The following is a 20,664-nucleotide window of genomic DNA, read 5'->3' as shown; positions in this document are numbered from 1 at the left end:
AGACCATCACAGGGCGTGGGGCCACCTTCCAAGTCCACCTGGCTGCCTGGGCTCTCATCCCAACCCCGTCACTTACTAGATGTTTGACACTGGGTGAGTTGCGTCACCTCCTGATACCGGTTTTCCCATCTGTAAAATGGGGATGTAAGAGTCTCTTTTTCTTAGAAGTTTGTCCTGAGAAATAAATAAGAGAATACGTATAAAGTACTTAGCACAGTGCCTGACCCAGAGTGACCTAAACGCACTGAGCTTTGAGGAAACTAGCCAGGGTGTGGTCGGTCACGCATCAGTTAGAATACCCATGAAACAGGGAGACATGGGCTCTCTGCTCTGTGGGGTTTGAAGAAATCTTCACGAACGAAGGGCATAACCCAACAGGCGAAGGCAGCTTTTCCCTGGCAGAGCTGGAGGAAGATATTCCGGGGGATGGAAAAGCACTAGGTTGGAAATAGGAGGCCTGCTTGGGGGGATGGGGATTAGTACCCCGGGGCTGGAAGGTCAGGTCATTGGCAAGGGGAGGAAAGGTCCTTTTAGGGATGTGTGCAGGCACCCTTCTGGCAGAGGAGGAGGTTCGGGGCCCTTCCATTGGCTTGAGCCTCAAAGCTGGAGTCGGGCGACCATCGCAAGACTACTGCGGGGTCAGGCAAGTCTCCGCGAAGGGAGCTCCCTTCCCACCATCCTCCGGCCTTCTGGAGCGGGGGGGGGGGGGGGGGGGGGGCCTCCTCCCAGGACTTGGCCACTCCCAACATCCAGTACCCCCACCCCAGAGCCGGGTGGGAGGCAGGCAGGCAGGCAGGCAGGAGGCTTCTCGCGGGGGCTGTGCCGGGTGGGCGGTTTTCCCAGAGCAAGGAGTGAAGCGCGACTGACTTGGCGCCAGCTCCCTCAGATACAGACATGGTCGGCTGGGTGACCAGCCTGCCCAGTTAGCCCGAGCCCGGGGGCTCCCTCAGGCACTGTGCTCCCGTCCTAGGGGCCGCAGCACCACCCTCCAGGGGTGTGGCATGTCACGGAGGGAGGTCAGAAGGCCACCAGCCATGCCAGGAGTGGGGCAGACCCCGGCAAAGGCCAAGCTGCGGCTGGCGGCAGGCACTGGCAGGAAGAGGAGCCGCCCGTGCGGGACAAGGCAGGACCTATGGGAAGAGACAAACTGGAGGGACCAGATGTGGAGCAGAGCTGCCCCCAGCTTAAGAGGGGCCAGGGCTCCCGGCAGGGTAAGGAATCACTGGCCCTGTGGAGGGAGCGGGGAGGCAGGAGGGGAGGGGCTGAGGCGTCACCTCTGCTGGCAAAGCCTCACTCGGTATGACCGGTATGACCGTCCCTTCCCAAGAGGGGGACACTGGCACCCGGGACTCCACGGCTCCACACTTGGGTGGTTGGGATAACCGAGCTGGTCTTACCCAGAGCGCAGCTCAGAGAGCTCCTTTTTCCTTCTCTGCTGGAGCTGCCTCTTCATGTCAGGACCTGGCTGGGCAAGGATCAGCCCTGCAGAGCAGGGGTGGCTCTGTGCTCCCTGCGGGCCCAGGGCACCCCGACAGCAGGATTCAGACCGGGCCGTGGGTGCAGCAAGGGCTAGAGCGTTAGGAAGAGTAAAGGACTCTCAGCTTCTGAGCTGCCATCTGACCCCAAGTGAGACCCTCTCTCCATTTCCTCAGCCATAAAGCAGGGCAGGACTGAGAGTGCACAGAGAGAGCGTGAGGCCCTTGGGTCTCTGTTGTCCGGCGCATGGCTGCTCACTCTAGAACGTTCTTAGAAACCAGGGGCAGATGGGGATCCAGTCAGACCCACTGACCTGGGGTCCTCTCTGCAGAGCGAGGCCAGTCCCGAGAACGCTGCTCGGGAGCGGAGCCGCGTGAGGACGCTGCGCCAGGCCTTCCTGGCCCTGCAGGCCGCTCTGCCCGCCGTGCCCCCTGACACCAAGCTCTCCAAGCTGGATGTGCTGGTGCTGGCCGCCAGCTACATAGCCCACCTCACCCGCACACTTGGTCGGGAGTTGCCTGGCCCCGCCTGGCCACCCTTCCTGCGTGGACTCCGCTACCTGCACCCTCTGAAGGTAGGCCATGAGCTCAGGGCCTCAGGGGGTGGGGTTTGGGATGGACTGGGCTTAGGCCCCCGGCCCTGAGCAGAGCTGACACTGGGACCAGCTGCTTCCTGCTCTCTCGGAGGGAGAGGAGCCAAGGCTGGCTCTTGGGACTGCGCTGACCTTGGGTGTAGTGGGGGTGGTGATTGGAACTGACTTCACGAAAATGCGGTTCCTCCAAGAGGAGGGAGATTCACAGAGTCCCAGGACTCTGGGGTGCCTAGCGGCAGGGGAGAAAAAGGAGCGGTTTCCGGGGCTGGGGCCTGGGAAAGGAAACCGCACCAGGAAAGCCCTAGATTCCAGGGCACACCACCCCTTCGTACAACGCCTTGGTGTCCCCTGGACTTCTGCCGTAGGAGGGATCCCCCTCTGGGAGAACAAGGTCTGAGAAAGCCACATTCTAGAAGCAATCAAGCTGGGGTCGGGGAGGAGTTTGGGGGGTGCTTCCTGCATGCACCACCTCCCCAGACCAGGACCTACCTTTTCGGAGCCTCGGTTTTATCAGATGTGAAAGGGAAGAGGACGTGAGCCTTATTTCTCCTTTCGGGGCATGAAACGAGATCATGAATGAAAAGTATAATTAACAATATTCACCATCGCAATAACGGCAATAACATCACTTGGGTGCTAAAGTGATGTCAGGAGCTGGGCTTAGCGCTTCGGCCATCTCTACCTTTTAGTGCGCACAAGAACCAAATGAGGATCACTTTCTAAGTGAGGAAATCGAATCTCAGGGAGAGTAAGTGGCTAAATGCAGTTTGAACCCAAAGGCGTCTGACCTCAGAGCCCATGCTTACAGCCACCAGGCAGGCCAAGGGGACGGCACTGTAAGTTGCTGTTTGCAGAGTGTAACTGTTATAGAGGAAGGGCCATGCTTGCCCTCTCAGGATAGATACAGCACTGTGATGGGGTCCACCTTGTTTTTATAGAGGATACTTTCACTATCTCTCTCCCTGAAACACAGTTCTGAAACGTCTTGAAAACTTGAGATTGTTTTCTTCCATGCAAATATAGCTTAAATGCAAAAATTCGAGACTACGTGGGGGCAGCTCTGAAATACTGACAGGGGCATAGTCACTTCCTTAGCTGTAAAACGATGAGCAAAGTAAGGCCCTTGCACGTAGGAGGTAATGGATACATGTGTTGAAGAAAGAACAGATCAGAGCTGGTTTAGGTCAAGAACTTGGGCAGTTTGGTGGGATAGGATAGTTTGCTGGGGGCAGTGCCCCTTCGACTCCCCCGGTAAAGGGGCTGCCAAGAGGAGGGGAGACCTCAGGGCAGAGTAACCTGGTGTTTTTGGGGTTGTCCACACTCCTGCTGGAAGAATGGGTGATCTTGGGAGGTCTTAGACGGACAGAGCAGCACTGATAAGTGGGGCCAGAGGCACTTGGGCGGGGGAGTGGGCAAAAGAAGAGGTCGGGACCGGTCAGTACCAGGAGGAACCTCTCCTTGCCCTAGTTCTCTGCCCTCCCCACTGCCTAGCCCCTGGCCATTGCCAACACTGCCATCCACCTCCCTCCCCACTATCGGGGGGCTCTGTTCAGGGCCCTTGCTCTCCTCGAACAGCTCCTTATGGCCACCAGGCTGAGGTGGTCAGGAGAACGCATGGGGCCATAAGTGGCGGTGAGTCCGAGACCACTATCAGAGCAGTGATGAGGGAGGGCTCGGGGAGGGGGCTAAGGAAGGCCATGTTTGGGGTGCCAAGGACTACAAGGGGCTGTAAGAGTGAGTATTACTCACTTACCATCCCCATGTCTTGCAGAAGTGGCCCATGCGATCTCGTCTCTATGCTGGAGGCCTGGGGAGCTCTGGCCTCGACTCCACCACAGTCACCACCTCAAGCCAAAGAACAAAGGAGGCGGAGGCTGGGCCCCAAGTCTCTGAAGAGGCACACGCTCTCTTTCCCACGAAGCCACTCTCACCAGCTCTCGGGGACAAATGAGTATCACACTTGCCCTTTTCTCCTAGACTACAAGTCGAGCTTAGGGACCTGGATTCTCTACCAGCCCTGCCTGTCTTCACTCTGACTCTCAGCCCTCGGATCAGACGGACTTAGGTTCAGCTCGCAGGTTCCAGCATGCAGACCAGGCGAAGCTGCGGGCCCTTCAATGGGAGGGGACTCAGAAGCACCGGCGGGGGTAGGGGGGGCGAAAGTGCTCATCTGGGCACCCGATGGGGGGGGGTGACTTCTCAGTGGCTCCTGCTGTGGCAGCTGCAAGGGAAGTGGGAGAGGAAGAGGTTTGGCTGGGTTGGAAGTTGAGTTAGGGCACCCTCCCCCCCCGCCCCACTTTTCTCCCCTAAGCTTCCCACAGACACTCGGAGAATGCAAGGACAATGACAAGACTGTGCAGGTGCAGAGGTAAAGGCCTAGGACAGCAGCAGCTGCGGGTGCTGGTGGGAAATTCTAGGGCCAGACATGTGCCTGTGAATAGAACTGGGCCGGGTCAACGTGGCCAGATCCTGGCGACACGGGGACCTGTCGTTATTGCTCCACAAACCCTTACCTGATGGCGAAGAAGCAGCAGGGAATTTAGGAGTCTTGTCCGCATGATGGTCTCTCCAGCAGCCCAGCATCACTACATTTCCTCCCTCTCTGGGCCCCGAGACCTTCCACTCTTTTCTTGGTATGACTTATACTTACAGGTTAAGCCAGAAAAACCTACATTGCTTGCATTCCAGTTTCCACAGAAACTTTTAGATGGTCCCAGCTGCCTAGTTTGAGACGATCTTATCCCAGAGGCAGGTCTATCTACCGGAAATGAACCAGACAGCACCTTGCATCTAAAGGATATTGATGGGCCTGATTACATCCTTGAAGGACCTTAGAGAGAGAACAGATATCTTTTCCAGAGGATGATAATTACAGCCTTCTCTTTCCATTATGTTAGAAACCCAACTTCCAGGACAAACAAGATAGGCCTGGGTTCAGTGGGTTCTTTGTATGATTTTTGGCTTGAGGTCTCACTGGCTCTGGAGTTATTTCTACCATCTGGCTACAGACAACTGCCCCAGAGGCAGCTGTGCCCTACAGGCGCTGCCCTCCTAGGCACTCCTTAAGTCTTGCCACGGGGTGCCAGAAATCTCTTAGAGTTTTAGTGGAATTTCTCTCTGGCTCTGAAGAAATAACTTAAGGACTAATCACAGAAGTCTACACATACTGAAAGTAACTTTCCTTTCCAGATCAAGTATAGCTTCAAACCCAAAGGCACCTGAAGTCCAGACAGAGAAGTAACAAGCTTTTTAAAAAATTTGTTTTTAACATTTATTCATTTTTAGAGACACGGAGCACGAGCAAGTGAGGGGCAGAGAGAGGGGAGACAGAGATCCGAAGCAGGCTCCAGGCTCCGAGCTGTCAGCACAGAGCCCCACACGAGGCTCAAACTCACAAGCCAGGAGATCATGACCTGAGCCGAAGTCAGAAGCCCAACCCACTGAGCCACCCTGGCGCCCCCAGAACCAGCTTTTTGTTAAACATCAGTGCCTCAGAGCGGGAGGGGATGGGCCAGGCCGACCCTGAATGGGGTAGACTTAGAGCCACCGTTGCCACTGTGAGACTAAATGAGGTTCTGGGCAGGCCGGGAGTGGCCAGAGGCCTGGGCTCTGAAATGACGAACCACGGCTCCTCCACAGGGCTGGCCAGGGCCTCAGGGGAAAGGGGCTGAGGGGTGACTCAGCAAGTCGGGGTGGAGGCTGAAAAAGACACACAACACGCCAGCCACAGGCTGCATGGGATGTGGGAGAGCGGCTGATCTGTGGCTGGGAGCCACGGGGAGAAGGTCTCAGCCAAGGCCGAACTCGTAAATCTACCAGGTCCCCACCGCGGGGCCTGGAGAGCTTGTGCAGAAGCGCTTCTGAGCAGCTGGGTGAGGCCAGGCAGGGGCAGGGACCAGGTGCGGGTGGGCGTGAGCGCAGTGTTCTCCACGAGACCATAAAAGTCCAGCTTGAATATTCTATTTTTAAAGCCAAATAGCAATGTCTTCCTGGTTGAGTCTGAAGGTGGTTGGAAGAGGAGCAGATGAATTTCTTCCCAAGCTGGTGGCACAGTCTTTTTCTGGGGACGAAACTGGGAAAGCTGGTTTTAGGTGTATGGAGGCTGCCCCAGCCCACCCCGCTCAGACTCGAGCCTTTGCCCAGCAGTATCAGACCCCCTCCTGTGCCTGACCCCGTAGAGACAAGGACAGCAAAGGAAGATGAAGCTGGCGGAGGGTGGCTGAGGAAGGACAAGCGCCATCCCATCGATACAAGTGGCTTAGGCTGCCTCAGGCTCTATCCAGGCAAAGCTGTTTTCCTTCGTGCCCAGGCCAGTCTGGGGTCCAGAGGCCGTGGCCTCCAGCCAGAGAGCACCCAGCACAGGCCACGTTGCCAAAGGGCTCTGAGAAGGCAGGCAGAGCCAAGGGAAGGACCGGAGCATGAACGGGAAGAACCAGACGAAATGTCAGGTCAGAGACTTGGATCCACAAACGAACCAGAACCAGGAGTTCTTTGCCTCTGCTGCAGAGGAAGAAAACACCTGCTTACTGGGAGACTTTTTATTCCCACCAGGTCTAGGGGCATGCGGTAGGCAAGAGTAGTAAGAGGCAGGTGAGACTCGGGTCCAGAGACAGCTTGGTCCCCTGCGAACAGGGGTTATGTGGGAAAGAGGCTCCAAAAGGAAACAGAAGCACAGAGGACAACATGTCACTAAGGTGGCCTAGTTCAGGAGTCAGAGGGATGCCTGGCCCACTTGGTTAGCTTTTCCTGCCTGCCCAGGTGCCCAGGACACGAGGTGGGAGGGGAGGAGGCAGTGATGCTAGGACGGCTTCCCCAGAGTTGGATGTGCATTATGTTTCCTGATGAGCGGCAGAGCCGCAGGGCAGAGGCTCCGGCCATGAGAGAGGGAATGGCTAAGGAGAGGGTAGAGACCGTCGATTTACCACTTGGGAACTAGGTAATTAAATTGCAAGACCTAGTCTTCTCTGAGAAATTTCTTTTCTCTTCCTTTGGAAGGCGCCTGGCTAAGTCACATGCCACCATTCTCCCTCTTTTGTGGCACAAGCCCTAAACTCAGGGCACCTGCAAGCTTGGTATTGTAGATCAGGAGCTGGCTCACTGGCCACAGCGTATCAAATCCAGCCCACCCCCTCCCTCCACCCACCATGTTCCTGTAAATAAGTTTTTGTGGGAATACAGTCACATCCATTTGTTACACATACTATGGCTGTTTCCTGATACAGCACAATTGAATAGATGCCATAGGTTAAGCCTAAAATATTTATAATCTGGTTTTTGAAGAAAAAGTTTACTGACCCTCACTCTAGATCATAGGTACTAAAAGTGTGGTCGGGGAACTCTGGGGGTTCCTGAGGCCCTTTCAATGGTCTAAGTGGCCCAAACCATTTTCTTTTCTTTAATGTTTATTTATTTGTTTTGAGAGAGAGAAAGCATGACGGCCTGTGCACAAATTGGAGAGGGGAGGGACACAGAGAGAGGGAGAGAGACAGAGAGAGAATCCCAGCAGTCTCCACACTGCCAGCATGGTGCCCAACATGGGACTCGATCCCACAAACCTTGACATCATGACCTCAGCCAAAACCAAGAGTTGGACGCTCAACCGACTGAGCCATCCAGGCACCCCTAAAATCATTTTCATAATACCAGGCACTATTTGCCTTTCCTTACTTTTCTCTCACGAGCATAGCAGAACGTTCCAGAAGCCATACAACATGATATTGCAACAGATGGAATGTAGAAGCAGATAGGAGAACCCAGCTGTCTATTGCAACAGACATTAAAGATATTTGCAAAAATATAAAACAATGCCACTCCTCTCACTAAATATTTTCCAATATGGAAAATAATTATTTTTCATGAAAACATTATATATATTCACATACAGTGGATTAATTAATGTAACTTTTAAGTAACAGCAAGATGTCAGCTGTTGAGCAAAACAGAGGACAAGGGACCACCCTAACTGCCTAGGGCAGGAGCTGCAGGATTAGGTGCAACCTACAGAAGGTACTGGAAGAAGGTGACCACCAGCCACCAGTAAGGTATTAGCAGGGACGGAAGTGGGAACTAAGGACCAGTGCAATGAATAAACTGAGAAGTTATGAAGGGGCAAAGACAATTGAGGTTTTTTTTATCTGAAAAGAAACAAAAATATGATCCAGAAATCAGAAGAACAATCCTCCACAGCAAGGAGGCTAGAAGGAGAAAAACAAATTCAGTAAATCAGACCTAAATCACATCAGTTACATCAGGCTACAGTGGGCTGGAACCTCTGGGTTGAGGCCAAGTTGGATGAAAATAGATTCTATGTTTCACATCTCAGAAACCACAGCTAACTGCAGGCTGGGTGGCAGAGCCCCTGGAGCTCCTGGTACAAATACAGGCACACTCTCTATAAATGTGCTTGGGGAGGGAGCCAGCCATAACTGATGCACCCATGTCGAGTGAAGAGAAAACTATGAAGGTCCCATAGGCTCTGAGAAGTACAGCAGCATAAATCAGAAGTTGAAGCAAAGCTCAGTTATAACCGCTGAAGTGTGGGCATGTGCCAAGCCTGCTGGGAAGGGCCACACACATCTCATCGCAAGAAGCCATTGGCCCTGATGCTGGGAGGGCTGCCAGATGTGTGATGTGCCAGTCAGCAAAATTCCTCCTCCTCCACGGGCAAGGCTGGTTGAACGTGCCGCTCTAACACAGTTCTAGTACTCCACCATCTGGCCAAGGAAGTGAGCCTCCCCTTGACCAGTCTCACCTATCTTGGCAACAATGTGCCACCACCATTAGTTCCCTGGACATAAAGGCAGAGCAGGGCACACCCTTTTTGCTTTGGGGAGCTGCGTCACAAGAATATGCCACTGACCCGAACGGGCAGGCCCCTCATACGTTACTATAAAATGAATATCGACTTGTGCCTTTAAAAGGGAGAACTCAGGTGGGGGATACAATGGTGTTACTAAAAAATTATGAAATCCTAGGCTGTATATGAAATCCCAGACGGGGTACATACAGGACCCAGGGTCAGCAAATTTTCACAGAGTTCCTGTTATGTGCTAGCCAGGGGCGTGTGGGGCGGGGAGAGGAGTTGAGGGAGGAGTACGACTGGAGAGCCCTTTTTGAAAGGCAGTGTCACGTTGTAGAAGAGATCTTGATATTGCAAATCATTCCAAGAAACCAGCTGTTAGAAACACCACCAGTGAAGCGGTGGGTGTGTTACTAACGCTGTGCTTATTTAAGAACTAGAATGGGTAGGGGCCCCTGGGTGGCTCAGTTAAGCATCCAACTTCAGCTCAGGTCATGACCTCACGGCTGGTGAGTTCGAGTCCCACCAGCACTGAGTTCTGTGCTGACAGCTCAGAGCCTGGAGCCTGCTTCAGATTCTGTCTCCGTCTCTCTCTGCCCCTCCCCTGCTCATGCACACACGCACGCGCACACACACACACACACACTCTCTCTCTCTCCCTCTCTCTCATTTATAAATAAACATTAAAAAAAAAAAACAACAACTAGAAGCGAAAGGGACTGGTCTCATGAATATTAAAAGAAACCAGAGCCTTCCACAGCTTCCCAGAAACAGTAAAAATCCAAAGTCAATCATCATATGTCCATCCTCCTCAAGCCCTTTTAAGAAGAAAAGTGTTATTTTCAGCTAAAGATGACACAGAAATTGGTGGTGCTTCCTGCCCCACACCCTTTACTGGAGGACATTTTTTCCTTACGGTATTACAAGGATGATCTTTGTCATGATTAAGTCAGAAGTGGAACTATCAAAAAGCCGCCCCCAAATTGACAAAACATCTATGTTGAAATATCCCCTCTGACTTTACCAGAATCTTTTCCACTTAAGTTTATATCCTAAGCCAGGGAAATCACCTATTTTGAAACAACTCCTACCTCTTCCCAAATTGCAAAATTATGGAAGAAAGTGACTCTGATGTTTTTTTTCTTTAAGGTGTTCTTTTTTTGTTTTGTTTTTTGGGTTTTTTTTGAGAGAGAGAGACGATGGGGGAGGGGCAGAGAGAGGGGGACAGAGGATCTGAAGCAGGCTCCATGCTGAAAGCGGACAGCCTGATGCGGGGGCTTGCACTCACAAACTGTGAGATCATGACCTGAGCCAAAGTCAGACGCTTAACCAACTGAGCCACTCAGGGGCCCCAAAGTGACTCGGATCTTGATAGAAGTGTATCAAAAGCGATCGATCAGTTCTCCCATAGCCTTTATTTTATCCCAACTCGATGTGGTCCTGGATGATCGTCGCATTACCCGGGGCAAGAATTCCTCACAGGGCTTTCGTTCAATCTGTGCTCCCTTTACCTGTGCTCCCTTTACGGCAACTATGCAACTCTGTTTCTCCAGAGACACTCTAAACAAACACGAAGAAACAGAGCAGGAAACAGAATACTTGGGTTTATAAAACATACTTGACTGTGAACTAGAAATTACCTGCTTTATATAGGACTCCTGCATGAGGGACATGTCTTCTAAGAAAACTCGGTGGACTTCCATTTCTGACAATATGGTGGACCTGATATGTGGAGAAATCTTCCTGGTACAGAACACTCAAAATGATGGATCAAATATTGAAAACATATTTTTAAATGTACTTTTGGGCCAACAGAAAAGTAGGGGACAAGAATAAGAGAAGGGATAAGAAACCATAAAACCAACACTGGTAAGCCAGCACTGAGGCCAATACTGCCTTGGCAGTATCTGCCGATCGTTGGTGCCCCGAGCCAGGGTTTTAATATAAATAGGCCAAATTTGGATACAAGAGACAAAGCCTAGGGCCTATACAAAATGGGAAGTTGAGTCAGAGATCCTGTCACAAAGCTGGGGTCGCCGAAATGCAATACCCTCAAGTATGTAAAAGAGAGTTGACCATACTTGCCCAAATAGACCTTGGCTGGGGTGGTGGGAGTGAGGGGGGGAGGAGCTTCCCAGAAATTTCTTTTTTTTTTTTTATGTTCATTAATTTATTTTTGAGAGAGAAAGGTGCGCACAAGCGAGTGGGGGAGGAACAGAGGGAGAGACAGAGAGAGGGAGAGAATCCCAAGCAGGCTCTTCACTGTCATCTCAGAGCTCGAGGTGGGGCTCGAACCTACGAATGGTGAGATCATGACCTGGGCCAAAATCAAGAGTTGCCCACTCAACTGACTGAGCCACCCAGGCACCCCTTCCCAGAGATTTCTAAGCCCTCAAACTTTGGGGGCAAAAAATGCCAAAAATTTTCATGAGTCTCAATTTAGGAGTGTTTCTAGGCACAAGCAAGTACAATTCCTCTGTAGAAGAATATCCTTTAAGTCTAGCCTTCGAAGGATTCCCATGAATAAAATTCTAACAAACTTGGGCGCATAGCAGTTATAAACATCTGAAAGAAACATAAGCCCCCATAAGCCAATGATGGCAGAAACACTGAACTGTAGAATCACATTTGCAATGACCGAAGATACTGTAATGTTTAGGTACATCATACCCATTAGACATGCTTCCTGTGTTTAAAGAAATAACGAGTATTTTGAAAAGACAATCCAGGAACAACAAACTAAAAATGAACAGGCAAATTGGGGAAAATCATAATTTGTCGCAATTAAAAATATATTTTTTAAATACAATATTTTAATTAGAAACCCAGCAGATGATTAGAAACTGCTGAAAACAGAACAAGTAAATTAGAAAATACATGTGAAGAAACTACTCATAATTCAGGACATACAGACAAAGAAAAGAGATGAAAAATAGAAAAAGAAGACTTTGGAGACTATATTCATGGATCTGGAATAAGGAGATACTGTTTAAAGAAAAAACAGCCTAACCCTAAAGGAAAAAATGTAAAGTTGTACCACATAAACTTAAGAACATCTATTCATCACAAGACACCAGTTCAGAGAGTGAAAAAGACAAGTTCACAGACTGGGAGCGGATATTTGCAATGCATATAATCAAAAGGGTTTATACCAATGGTGAGAGAAACAAAGTCAAGAAAAACGTAGTTGAAATTAAATTCCCTTACAGCCTGGAGCCCACTGATAGATATCAGAGACCTGCATGCAGCGTGTAATACTTCCCAAGACGTGTATGGCTGCCTTAATACCTTAATGTTTACACTCTCTTAAAAAACTAAAAGCAACCTTATCTTGACAATAGCTAAATCTTCAGGGTCCTGTGAGACCCTGCTTTCAGCGTCCAGAAATTCCTTGGAAACTAACTTTATCTCTACCCCCCTCCCAAACCTAAAACTACATAATCAGTCCCTCCTCACTCACAACCCCAGGGCAGCTATTTCTGCCCATGGGTCCTGTCCCCGTGCTTTAATAAAATCACCTTTTTGCCCTAAAGACATCTCAAGAATTCTATCTTAGCCGTTTGCTCACGAACCCCACTTCAAATTTCATCAAGAGTATATTAAAAATCCCCACAGAGCAATAAGAAAAAGCCGGACCATCCAACTGTAAATAGGCTAGAGACTTCACGATGCACCTTAAAAAAAAAAAAAAGTGGGGCTTCAACTTGCAACCTCAAAATCAACAGTCCCATATTCCACCAACTGAGCCAGCCAGGCCTCCCAATGAGGAACCTTTTTAAAAGTTTTATTTATGTAACTAATCTCTACACCCCACTGTGGGGCTGCAACCCAGGACCCCAGACATCAAGAGTCGTGGGCTCCTCGGACCCAGCCAGGCAGGCGCCCCACGAAGATACTTTCTAATTAGGGAGGATATCCCAATGGTCAAAGATGGCTAACTTCAAAGTAATTAGAAACATGCAAATTGAAGCAGCTCTTTCTGCCCAGGGGTCCTGAATAAAACCATGTTTTCGCACGGGGGGGAGGGGGGGGAGAAATACGCATATTGAAATCACAATTCACAATCACCAGAACAGTTATTATCTGTATCTATTAAATCCAGCAAGAACACTCCTTGGTATACACACCCAAAATACGAGTACACAAGAATGCTCGTAACAGCATTATGTGTAAGAGCCCCAAACTAGAAACCTGTACTCGTTTCCGGTAGCTCCCGTAGTCCCGAAGCCGGGACTGGCCTCCTTGCAGCTGCAGTTCTCTTTGCCAGCTGGCTCCTTGTTAAAGCCCGCCAACAGGGGGTGCTAGAGGAAACCTGCAAAGTGGGCAGGGGAAGCGGGAATGGACTTGCGACCCACGCCAGAGTGTAGTGGTGGCAACAGCTCTCCCCACCCCCGGCCCCGCTACCCTTCCCCCCTACCCAGTTCCCGGCCGCCTCAGGCGCCGCGCTAGGTTCGAGTTTCCAGCTTGAACCCTCCCTACAACTAGTCTCCCTTGTGCCCCTTAAAGATACCACCACCAACGCTCCAGCACTCCTTCCTCCGCGGTCTGAGTTCCACCTCTCCCAGGCTCCTCCTCTAAGCTTCCGGGTTCTAGTAAACTTGTAACTCTTAGCCCTTTGTTAACCGCTACCCGTCCAGGAGCTTCTTTCCGTGGCCACCTGTGTTTTCTTGGCATTTCCCTTCGGCTTTTGCCACCCTTATAATAAATTTTCTCTGTTAACTGGTTTCTGTGTTCTTGACTGGACCCTGACTGATAGGACAGCCAAGGTTTGATTCGTTCGGAATCTGCCCTGCCTCCTGACCAGGAATGCATTGAACATCACTCCCGTTTTAAATAGGGAACCTGAGGGCTGCGACAAGTTTCACGGATCCTCATAGCCTCAGTTGGTTGTCCATGACGTCTTGACACGGTTACAGAAATCAGCTAGGGCCAAAGAGAGCAGAGCATCTTGGGTGTCTATTAGTGTGCCTGCCAGGAGGACAATTAGGTTCGCACCAAACATGAACACTCTCTGGCTCGACTTTTATTTATTTGTTTGTTTGTTTGTTTATTTTAATGTTTGTTTATTTTTGAGAGAGAGAGCACGCGAGCAGGGGAGGGGCAGAGGAGAGAGAGGGAGACACAGAATCCGAAGCAGGCCCCAGGCTCTGAGCTGTCAGCACAGAGCCTGATGTGGGGCTCGAACTTCGGAACTGCGGGACCATGACCTGAGTTGAAGTCCCACACTTAACCGCCCGAGCCACCTCGGTGCCCCTCGACTTTTTTGCCCCCGTGAGTGTGCACGGGAAAATGGCATCTTTCCTAACGTCTTCGTGCCCCTCTTCAGGTAAGCTGTTGAGGAAACTAAATTTGAGAACATCTAACTCCACAGGTGCCCTGCCTGCCGTTGCCATGGCCACCATTGTGTACATTTGTGTTTGATAACGTCATTGTAAGGGCTGATTCTTTAACCAGATGGCAAACATGTGTGCAGAGCTTGCCCAGCAAAGGAACAAGAAAGTTATGCAATTTGTAAGCAAAACAACTTGAGCCAAGACCTTGCTTGATGGGCCATGATTTTTCAGTGTTCTTCCTCCAGCGGGCTGTACCAACCATTATGAATCCTTATAAACCCAGACCACCTATCCTCCCCACCCCAAATCCCTCATGGTGTATAACTGTCCTACCTCACCATTGGTTTAAATGGTTCACACCATTTAAATTTGTGTCTAAACAAGGCAGAATACAAGCCATTATTCAGAAACCTATTTTTATTTACACTGTAAGCCAGAGTACTCTCATAAGATTTTCCTAATGCATAAATTCTAAATTGTGCCACAGTTTGGGTTCTGCCCAGCGGCATCAACCATCCTTGGGATCTCAGCTCCTCACTTCCGCAAATGCAATGTCGTGTTATTTTGCTTCAGCCACCTACGTGCACGGTCATGCCCTTTACCATTTCATCACCAATAACTGCACCGCCTCCAAACTCCCTATTTCCAGAATTCTGACTTGATATTTTGATCCTTATCGCCTATCCTCCGTCTTGCTTAGGCTAGAGCATGCAGTCCAGTATATCTTGAACCTTACCGAAACCTATGACTCATATGCTAACCATCTGCCCTCACGTCCTCACTTCCTCTTTACTCATCTCGGATCCTCTGTTCGTTATTGTGATTGCTCCCTTGCAAATACCTCTATCCCTTGCCCCCCTTCTGCTGTTTTTGCTTGGCAACACCCTGACCCTGTACTATTTTCTACTCCAACCCTTGCCTGAACACTGCGGGAGATGAACACACCGTTTAGTCAGTGGCCTCCCTTGAAATTCTCACCATGAGTCTCAGATGGGCGACTCAACACTGTGTGGCAACTTTCCCCAGTGTGTTTACTTTCCACATTCTAACACACTTATTTCCCATTCCTTTTCTCCACTCAGACCTCCCAGCTTACCTTCACCACATGGCTTCGTGGAGAAAGCAAGAACCATCAGGCAGGAACCCCTCTATCATCATACCAACAACCACACCTACCAATTTCCAGCTGTGTGCCCACGCTCCCAATACACAATGTGCCTTCTATGTGGACCAAGGTCCCACCTCCTTTTGCCCTTAGGAGGGCCTCACTTCTAAAAATATTCCCTCCGCCTCCTTCTGAATCCTTAGATTTTTCCATCCCTGGGTCATTTCTCCCATTTAAATCAGCCTACAAACACTCTCTCAGTATAACACCTTCCATTAAAAAAACTTCTTTGACCTCATAGCCCCATCTGGCTATGACCACACTTCCCTGTTCCAGTGCATAGCAAACCTTTAAAAAAATACTCTCAGTTGTCTTTCCTCATTCACTCACTCTAACGTATATCTCCCTCTTACCTCTAAAACTGCACTGATGGGGTGCCTGGGTGGCTCAGTCGGTTGAGCATCCAACTTCGGCTCGGGTCATGATCTCGACGTCTGTGGCTTTGAGTCCCACATTGGGCTCTGTGCTGACAGCTCAGAGCCTGGAGGCTGCTTTGGATTCTGTGTCTCCCTCTCTCTCTGCCCCTGCCCCACTCATGCTCTGTCTCTCTCCATCTCTCAAAAATGAATAAATGTTAAAATAAATAAATAAAAATAAACACAAATAAAACTGCACCGGTAAGGTCATTAATAGCCTCCTTTTTTGCCAAATCTGATGTTTGTTTCTATGGCCTCACCTTAGTGTTTTAAGTATCATTTGACTCGTTTGACAATTCTGTCCTGTTATTATTATTGTTGTTGTTTTAAGTAGGCTCCATGCCCAATGTGGGGCCTGAACCCAGGACCTCGACATCAAGAGTCGCATGCTCTACATGCTGAGCTAACCAGCCAGAGAGAGAATCCCAAGCAAGCTCCACAGCCTTTTTTTTTTTTTGAACTGAAGGGAAACTCTTTTTAGCCTTTTTGTTAAAGCAATCAAGTTTAAAAACGAGCTGAGGTTAAGCAAAAAGAAAGAACACGAAACCTTCCACAGACGCACAGTCAGACAGATAGACGGGGCAGGGATGCTGGCAAGGGGCCTCCTCATCAGATCTTCTCCATCTTGGAGATGAGGTTATCACCGATTTGGGTCAGTTCCTCATTTTCCTTAGTCTTTTGCTCAACTCTGTTGTTTCTTTTTTTTCTTTCTTTCTTTTTTAAGTTTATTTATTTATTTTGAGAGGTGGGAGGGGCATCGAAAGAGGGAGAGAGAGAGAATCCCAAGCCTGCTCCACAATATCCGTGTGGAGCCTGATGTGAGGGTGGCTCGAACTCATGAACCATGAGATCACAACCTGAAGTCGAAATCGGACGCTTAACCAGCTGAGCCACCCAGGTGCCCCAACTTTGACCTTCTTGAAACACTTTTCTTCTCTAGGTTCCCTAACCAACTGTTCCTTTGCCTTCTCTGTTCTGTTCTTAAAGGTCAAAATAGCATTGTACCAGGATTCTCCCACAGAAAGTTGTGACACAGAGGCTTTTCTTTCCAGGAAGCAACTTTATTCCTGACGGCACCATTCAGTTGGGTTCGTATCCGAAGACCTGAGCCCCAAATGTCCCGTGGCATAGTTTTTCATACATTTTTTATTGTTTTGTCTCCCATATATGGTAACACACACAAACAGGTAATCTGATTCAGTAGTCTCAGTTTACAAGGTCATGAGGGATGTTGTCACATAAGCACATAACCAGGTTACCTTGAAGTTTTCTGTTTTGTTTTTCTTTTCTCTCTTCTTTTTTTTCCTCTCCTTATGGAGGGGACCTTACCACATTCCCCCCTTTGATGCTCAGACCCCTGTATTTTGGGTCTAAGACCATCATCTTGGTTTAGAGGTTTATATTTTTATAACATTATTACATGAGTGGCCGTCCTTTTTATTTTATTAAAAAAAATTGTTTTAATGTTTATTTTTGAAAGAGAGAGAGAGAGAGACAGAGCATGAGTAGAGGAGGGGCAGACAGAGAGAGAGAGAGACACAGAATCTGAAACTAGTGAACTCCAGGCTCTGAGCTGTCAGCACAGAGCCCGATGCCGGGCTCGAACCCACGGACTGCGAGATCATGAGCTGAGAGAAGTGGGACACTTAACCGACTGAGCCACCCAGGTGCCCCTGTCCTTTTTAAATCATGGCCTCATTGAGACTGGAGACAGACCGTACAACCAAGGGAGCTAAGCAGGGGAAGATTAAGCACTCTCCCAAAATGAGAGGATAATTCCTATGAGGGTTTTGAATCCCCCATGAGTTGAAAACCATCCTCCAAATAACTCCCCAGGGTTCCAACAGTTCCAGGTCTGGACTGGACGTGAGCAACCTTTTTTATTTGATCTGTGATCTCCTCTATGACTCCTCCCTCATCATCTATCTGTAGGCAGCAGTTGCACGGGTAAAATCCTCCGCAAACACCTCCCTCTGAAGCAAGCAGGTAATCTAAGGCCAAGCGATTTTGATAGATGGCATTGAGCATTTTCGTTTGCTGCTTGGCCAGTAAGTTAAGAGCTCTGGCAGTTTTATTGGTTATAATTTCTACAACTGCTTGCAGTCTGATGATGCAGTTTGGCATGTAAATGGGAGTGCAGTAGCCCCAGGACGCATCCTCTGCCCAGGCGGCAGGGCCGTAATACTGGATTATATGCTCTGGAGCCATTTATCATCTTTTTAACTGCCAATTTGTAAGGCACGCTGCTTCCTTGGAGTCTCCCTGTCCCCATACACTTGGACTCCCAAATGTTTCCCTCTGGCAAGTGGGAGCAGGAAGAAAGATGGATGAATAGTTTCCAGCACACATGACCCTGACCAGACTGAGGGAAGTACTATGTAGGCTGTCCTTCCCCGTGTCTAGTATAATCCACCTGGGACCCGCCATTTGATGGCCGCGTTGACACTGTCTCAGGCCTCTTGGAGATGAGAGAGGTTAGATAAGGGGTGGGGATCTGGCTCAAGGTGATCTTGGGTCCCCCATCACTGGGTTTTTTGGGCAGTTGAGTTACAGAATCTTTGGCCTAGGCATGTTAAGTTTTTAACAGAGACAACGATGAACTTTTTCCCCATTAAGCAAGACAGTTTTTCCCAATAATTGAGCTTTTGAGAAGCCAAACCCTGGTTGTAAGACGGGAGTATTTTGGTTTACTACAAGGTTTGTGGGGATCTACTTTTCTAGTCTCTTACAGCCATTGTTTCCCCATGGTTTCGTTGGTACCAATGACGTATCCTATCCACAAAAGGAAGGTGAGTGCTAACAGAAACCTCTCACCACATTTCCAGCCGGCCGGGGCGGCCTCAGCCAATCCTGTGGCAAAGAGTAAAGCAAGAATCACGAGAATAGTGAGAAACAAGGTGTGACAGTGCATCACAGTAAGGAAACATATAGAAAATAAGGACAGTCTTTTGTTGCATCAGACCATCGATTCCTCAAACTTCTGCAGTGCGTAGATTAGTCAACTTCCGGAGTGACTAAAGCAGGGCTGCAGTCTCCTGGAGCCTCTGGAGTTGCAGATTGCTTTTTTTTGTACGGTCAGCTTGCACAGCATTGATGGATCAGGAATGCACTCCCAGTTTCGGGACGCTGGCTTCACTCTGCTGTAGTGAATCCAGGGACCCACGTTGGCTACATTTACTGCAGGAGGGGTGGACAAAATGACAGTGAACGGGCCCCTCCTGAGGGGTTTTAGGTGTTGCACATTTCACTCCTTTATCCATATTGCATCGGATTCACAGGCGATCGCTCCCTGACCCAGCGGTGTAAGGTGGTTAGGGTAAAGCTAAGGGCCCGCATCTGTTGTCGTAGGGTTAGGTTGTCTGTCTCATTTAGATCCCCTCCTTATGCCCTGGATAATGGGGGGAGGGTGCCCATAAAGGATTTCATAAGGGGAGAACCCCAGATGTTTCTTCAGCCTCCCACCTGCAGCTGCAGTCTGCCTCCCTGAAGGTCCCTTACCTCTTCCTGCCTAATGTTAACCCTTTCCCTATTTATTTCTCCCCTGGAACAGGGCCTGTAACTGCTGTTAGGGAACAAGGATGATGACTGTTCTGGCTTCTTCAAGCTGATAAGGGACGGTGTAGGGGTACAGCAGTTAGGGTCAGTCCAGTGGCCCACAGTATGGTTTTACAGGAAGGCTGGCAGGCATGAGGCAGTATAAACATTAGCAGACACAGAGAAAAACACAAAGTAAAGATTACACTGACCAATAAGGTGGCATCTTAAGATAATGTCTACAGTTTCCAAACCTGACAAATAACTAGGAGAGACCCTGACGTTGTAGACAACACATGTCAGGGGATCTCTCATAACCCAGGTGATAGAGGAGCAGTAAATAATTAATGGTGCCTCTGTTTCTGAGAGTTTGGCCCTAACTTAATTTAAAAAAAATGTTTAAAGCATCTAATGCTTGTGAGGTGTCATTTATAGTTTTGCTGAGTATAAGTAGACAGTTTGCTTTATTTCGAGGTGTAAAAGTTTTCCAAGAGCCAGGAATTCTACTACAGGAAAGAGTCAAGGCAGCCATCTACCATTATTAATTTGTAAATTTTTAGGTAAGCCAAACCTGGGTATTACTTCATAAAGCAGAATTTTTATTACTTTTTGTGCCTTTTCCGTCTTGTATGGGGAAGGCCTTTACCCAATTAGTAAAAGTGTTAACCCATACCAACAGATGTTGGAATTTTTTTGACCTTGGCAGATGAGTGAAACCTAACGGTCAGTCTTTTCTGGATGGCCTCCAGTTTCTTGATTGCCTGGGAGAGCAAGTTTGTGGTTGAAAGGATTGTTCCTAAGGCACACTTCACAGGCTGATACTACTTGAAGAATTGTCCTTGACAAATTTTTTTTTCAGTAAACATCTTTTGGGCCATTTGATAAGTTTGTCCCTCCTTAAATGAAAGTCCTGATGCTGTGCTTTAATGATCTTTTAGCTCTGTGAACTTGGGAATAGTAATTGCCCTGCTCTGTTTGTAACCATTCCAAGGGCTGGAGACAGTGTCTAGGAATCAGACCCCAGTTTATTTTTGGGGGGAGAATAGGTGGGATTGAGTCTCCTTTAATAATTGGTAAAGCAGGCAAACTGTTAGGGTCAGGCGTAAGGCAGGGTAAAGATAGGAGTCAGAGGCTAAAAAATTTTAGCAAAGGCTTTATTTGGGAACTAAGGTCTCAGGCGAGGTTCCGTGACTCAGGGAGAGAGAGAGAGGAGTCAGGGAAGTCGCCCCCAGGTATGGTGGGATGGGGTTTTTAAGCTGCAGCGGTTCCGGGTTTAGGTCCGGGTGGGCCCTTTTCGCATCAGGTCGTGCTGTCGCTCCGTGATTGGTTGACCTCCAATTCGTTCTGGC

General features: G+C 49.2%; 1 protein-coding gene across 1 annotated transcript; it reads left to right on the top strand.

The window, feature by feature from the left end:
- The first annotated feature begins 750 nt into the window (after positions 1-750).
- On the top strand, positions 751-8,994 carry TCF23 (transcription factor 23). Its single transcript, XM_015064245.3, has 3 exons — positions 751-1,211; positions 1,808-2,050; positions 3,840-8,994. Exons 1-3 carry the CDS (start codon positions 1,002-1,004, stop codon positions 4,017-4,019), a joined length of 633 nt encoding a protein of 210 aa, XP_014919731.2. The 5' UTR covers positions 751-1,001; the 3' UTR covers positions 4,020-8,994.
- The last annotated feature ends 11,670 nt before the right edge of the window (positions 8,995-20,664 follow it).

The sequence above is a fragment of the Acinonyx jubatus genome, chromosome A3, assembly GCF_027475565.1.
Source record: "Acinonyx jubatus isolate Ajub_Pintada_27869175 chromosome A3, VMU_Ajub_asm_v1.0, whole genome shotgun sequence".
NCBI classification, from domain to species: domain Eukaryota; kingdom Metazoa; phylum Chordata; class Mammalia; order Carnivora; family Felidae; genus Acinonyx; species Acinonyx jubatus.
Note: the sequence above shows the minus strand (reverse complement) of the source record. Positions and strands in the feature narration are given on the sequence as shown.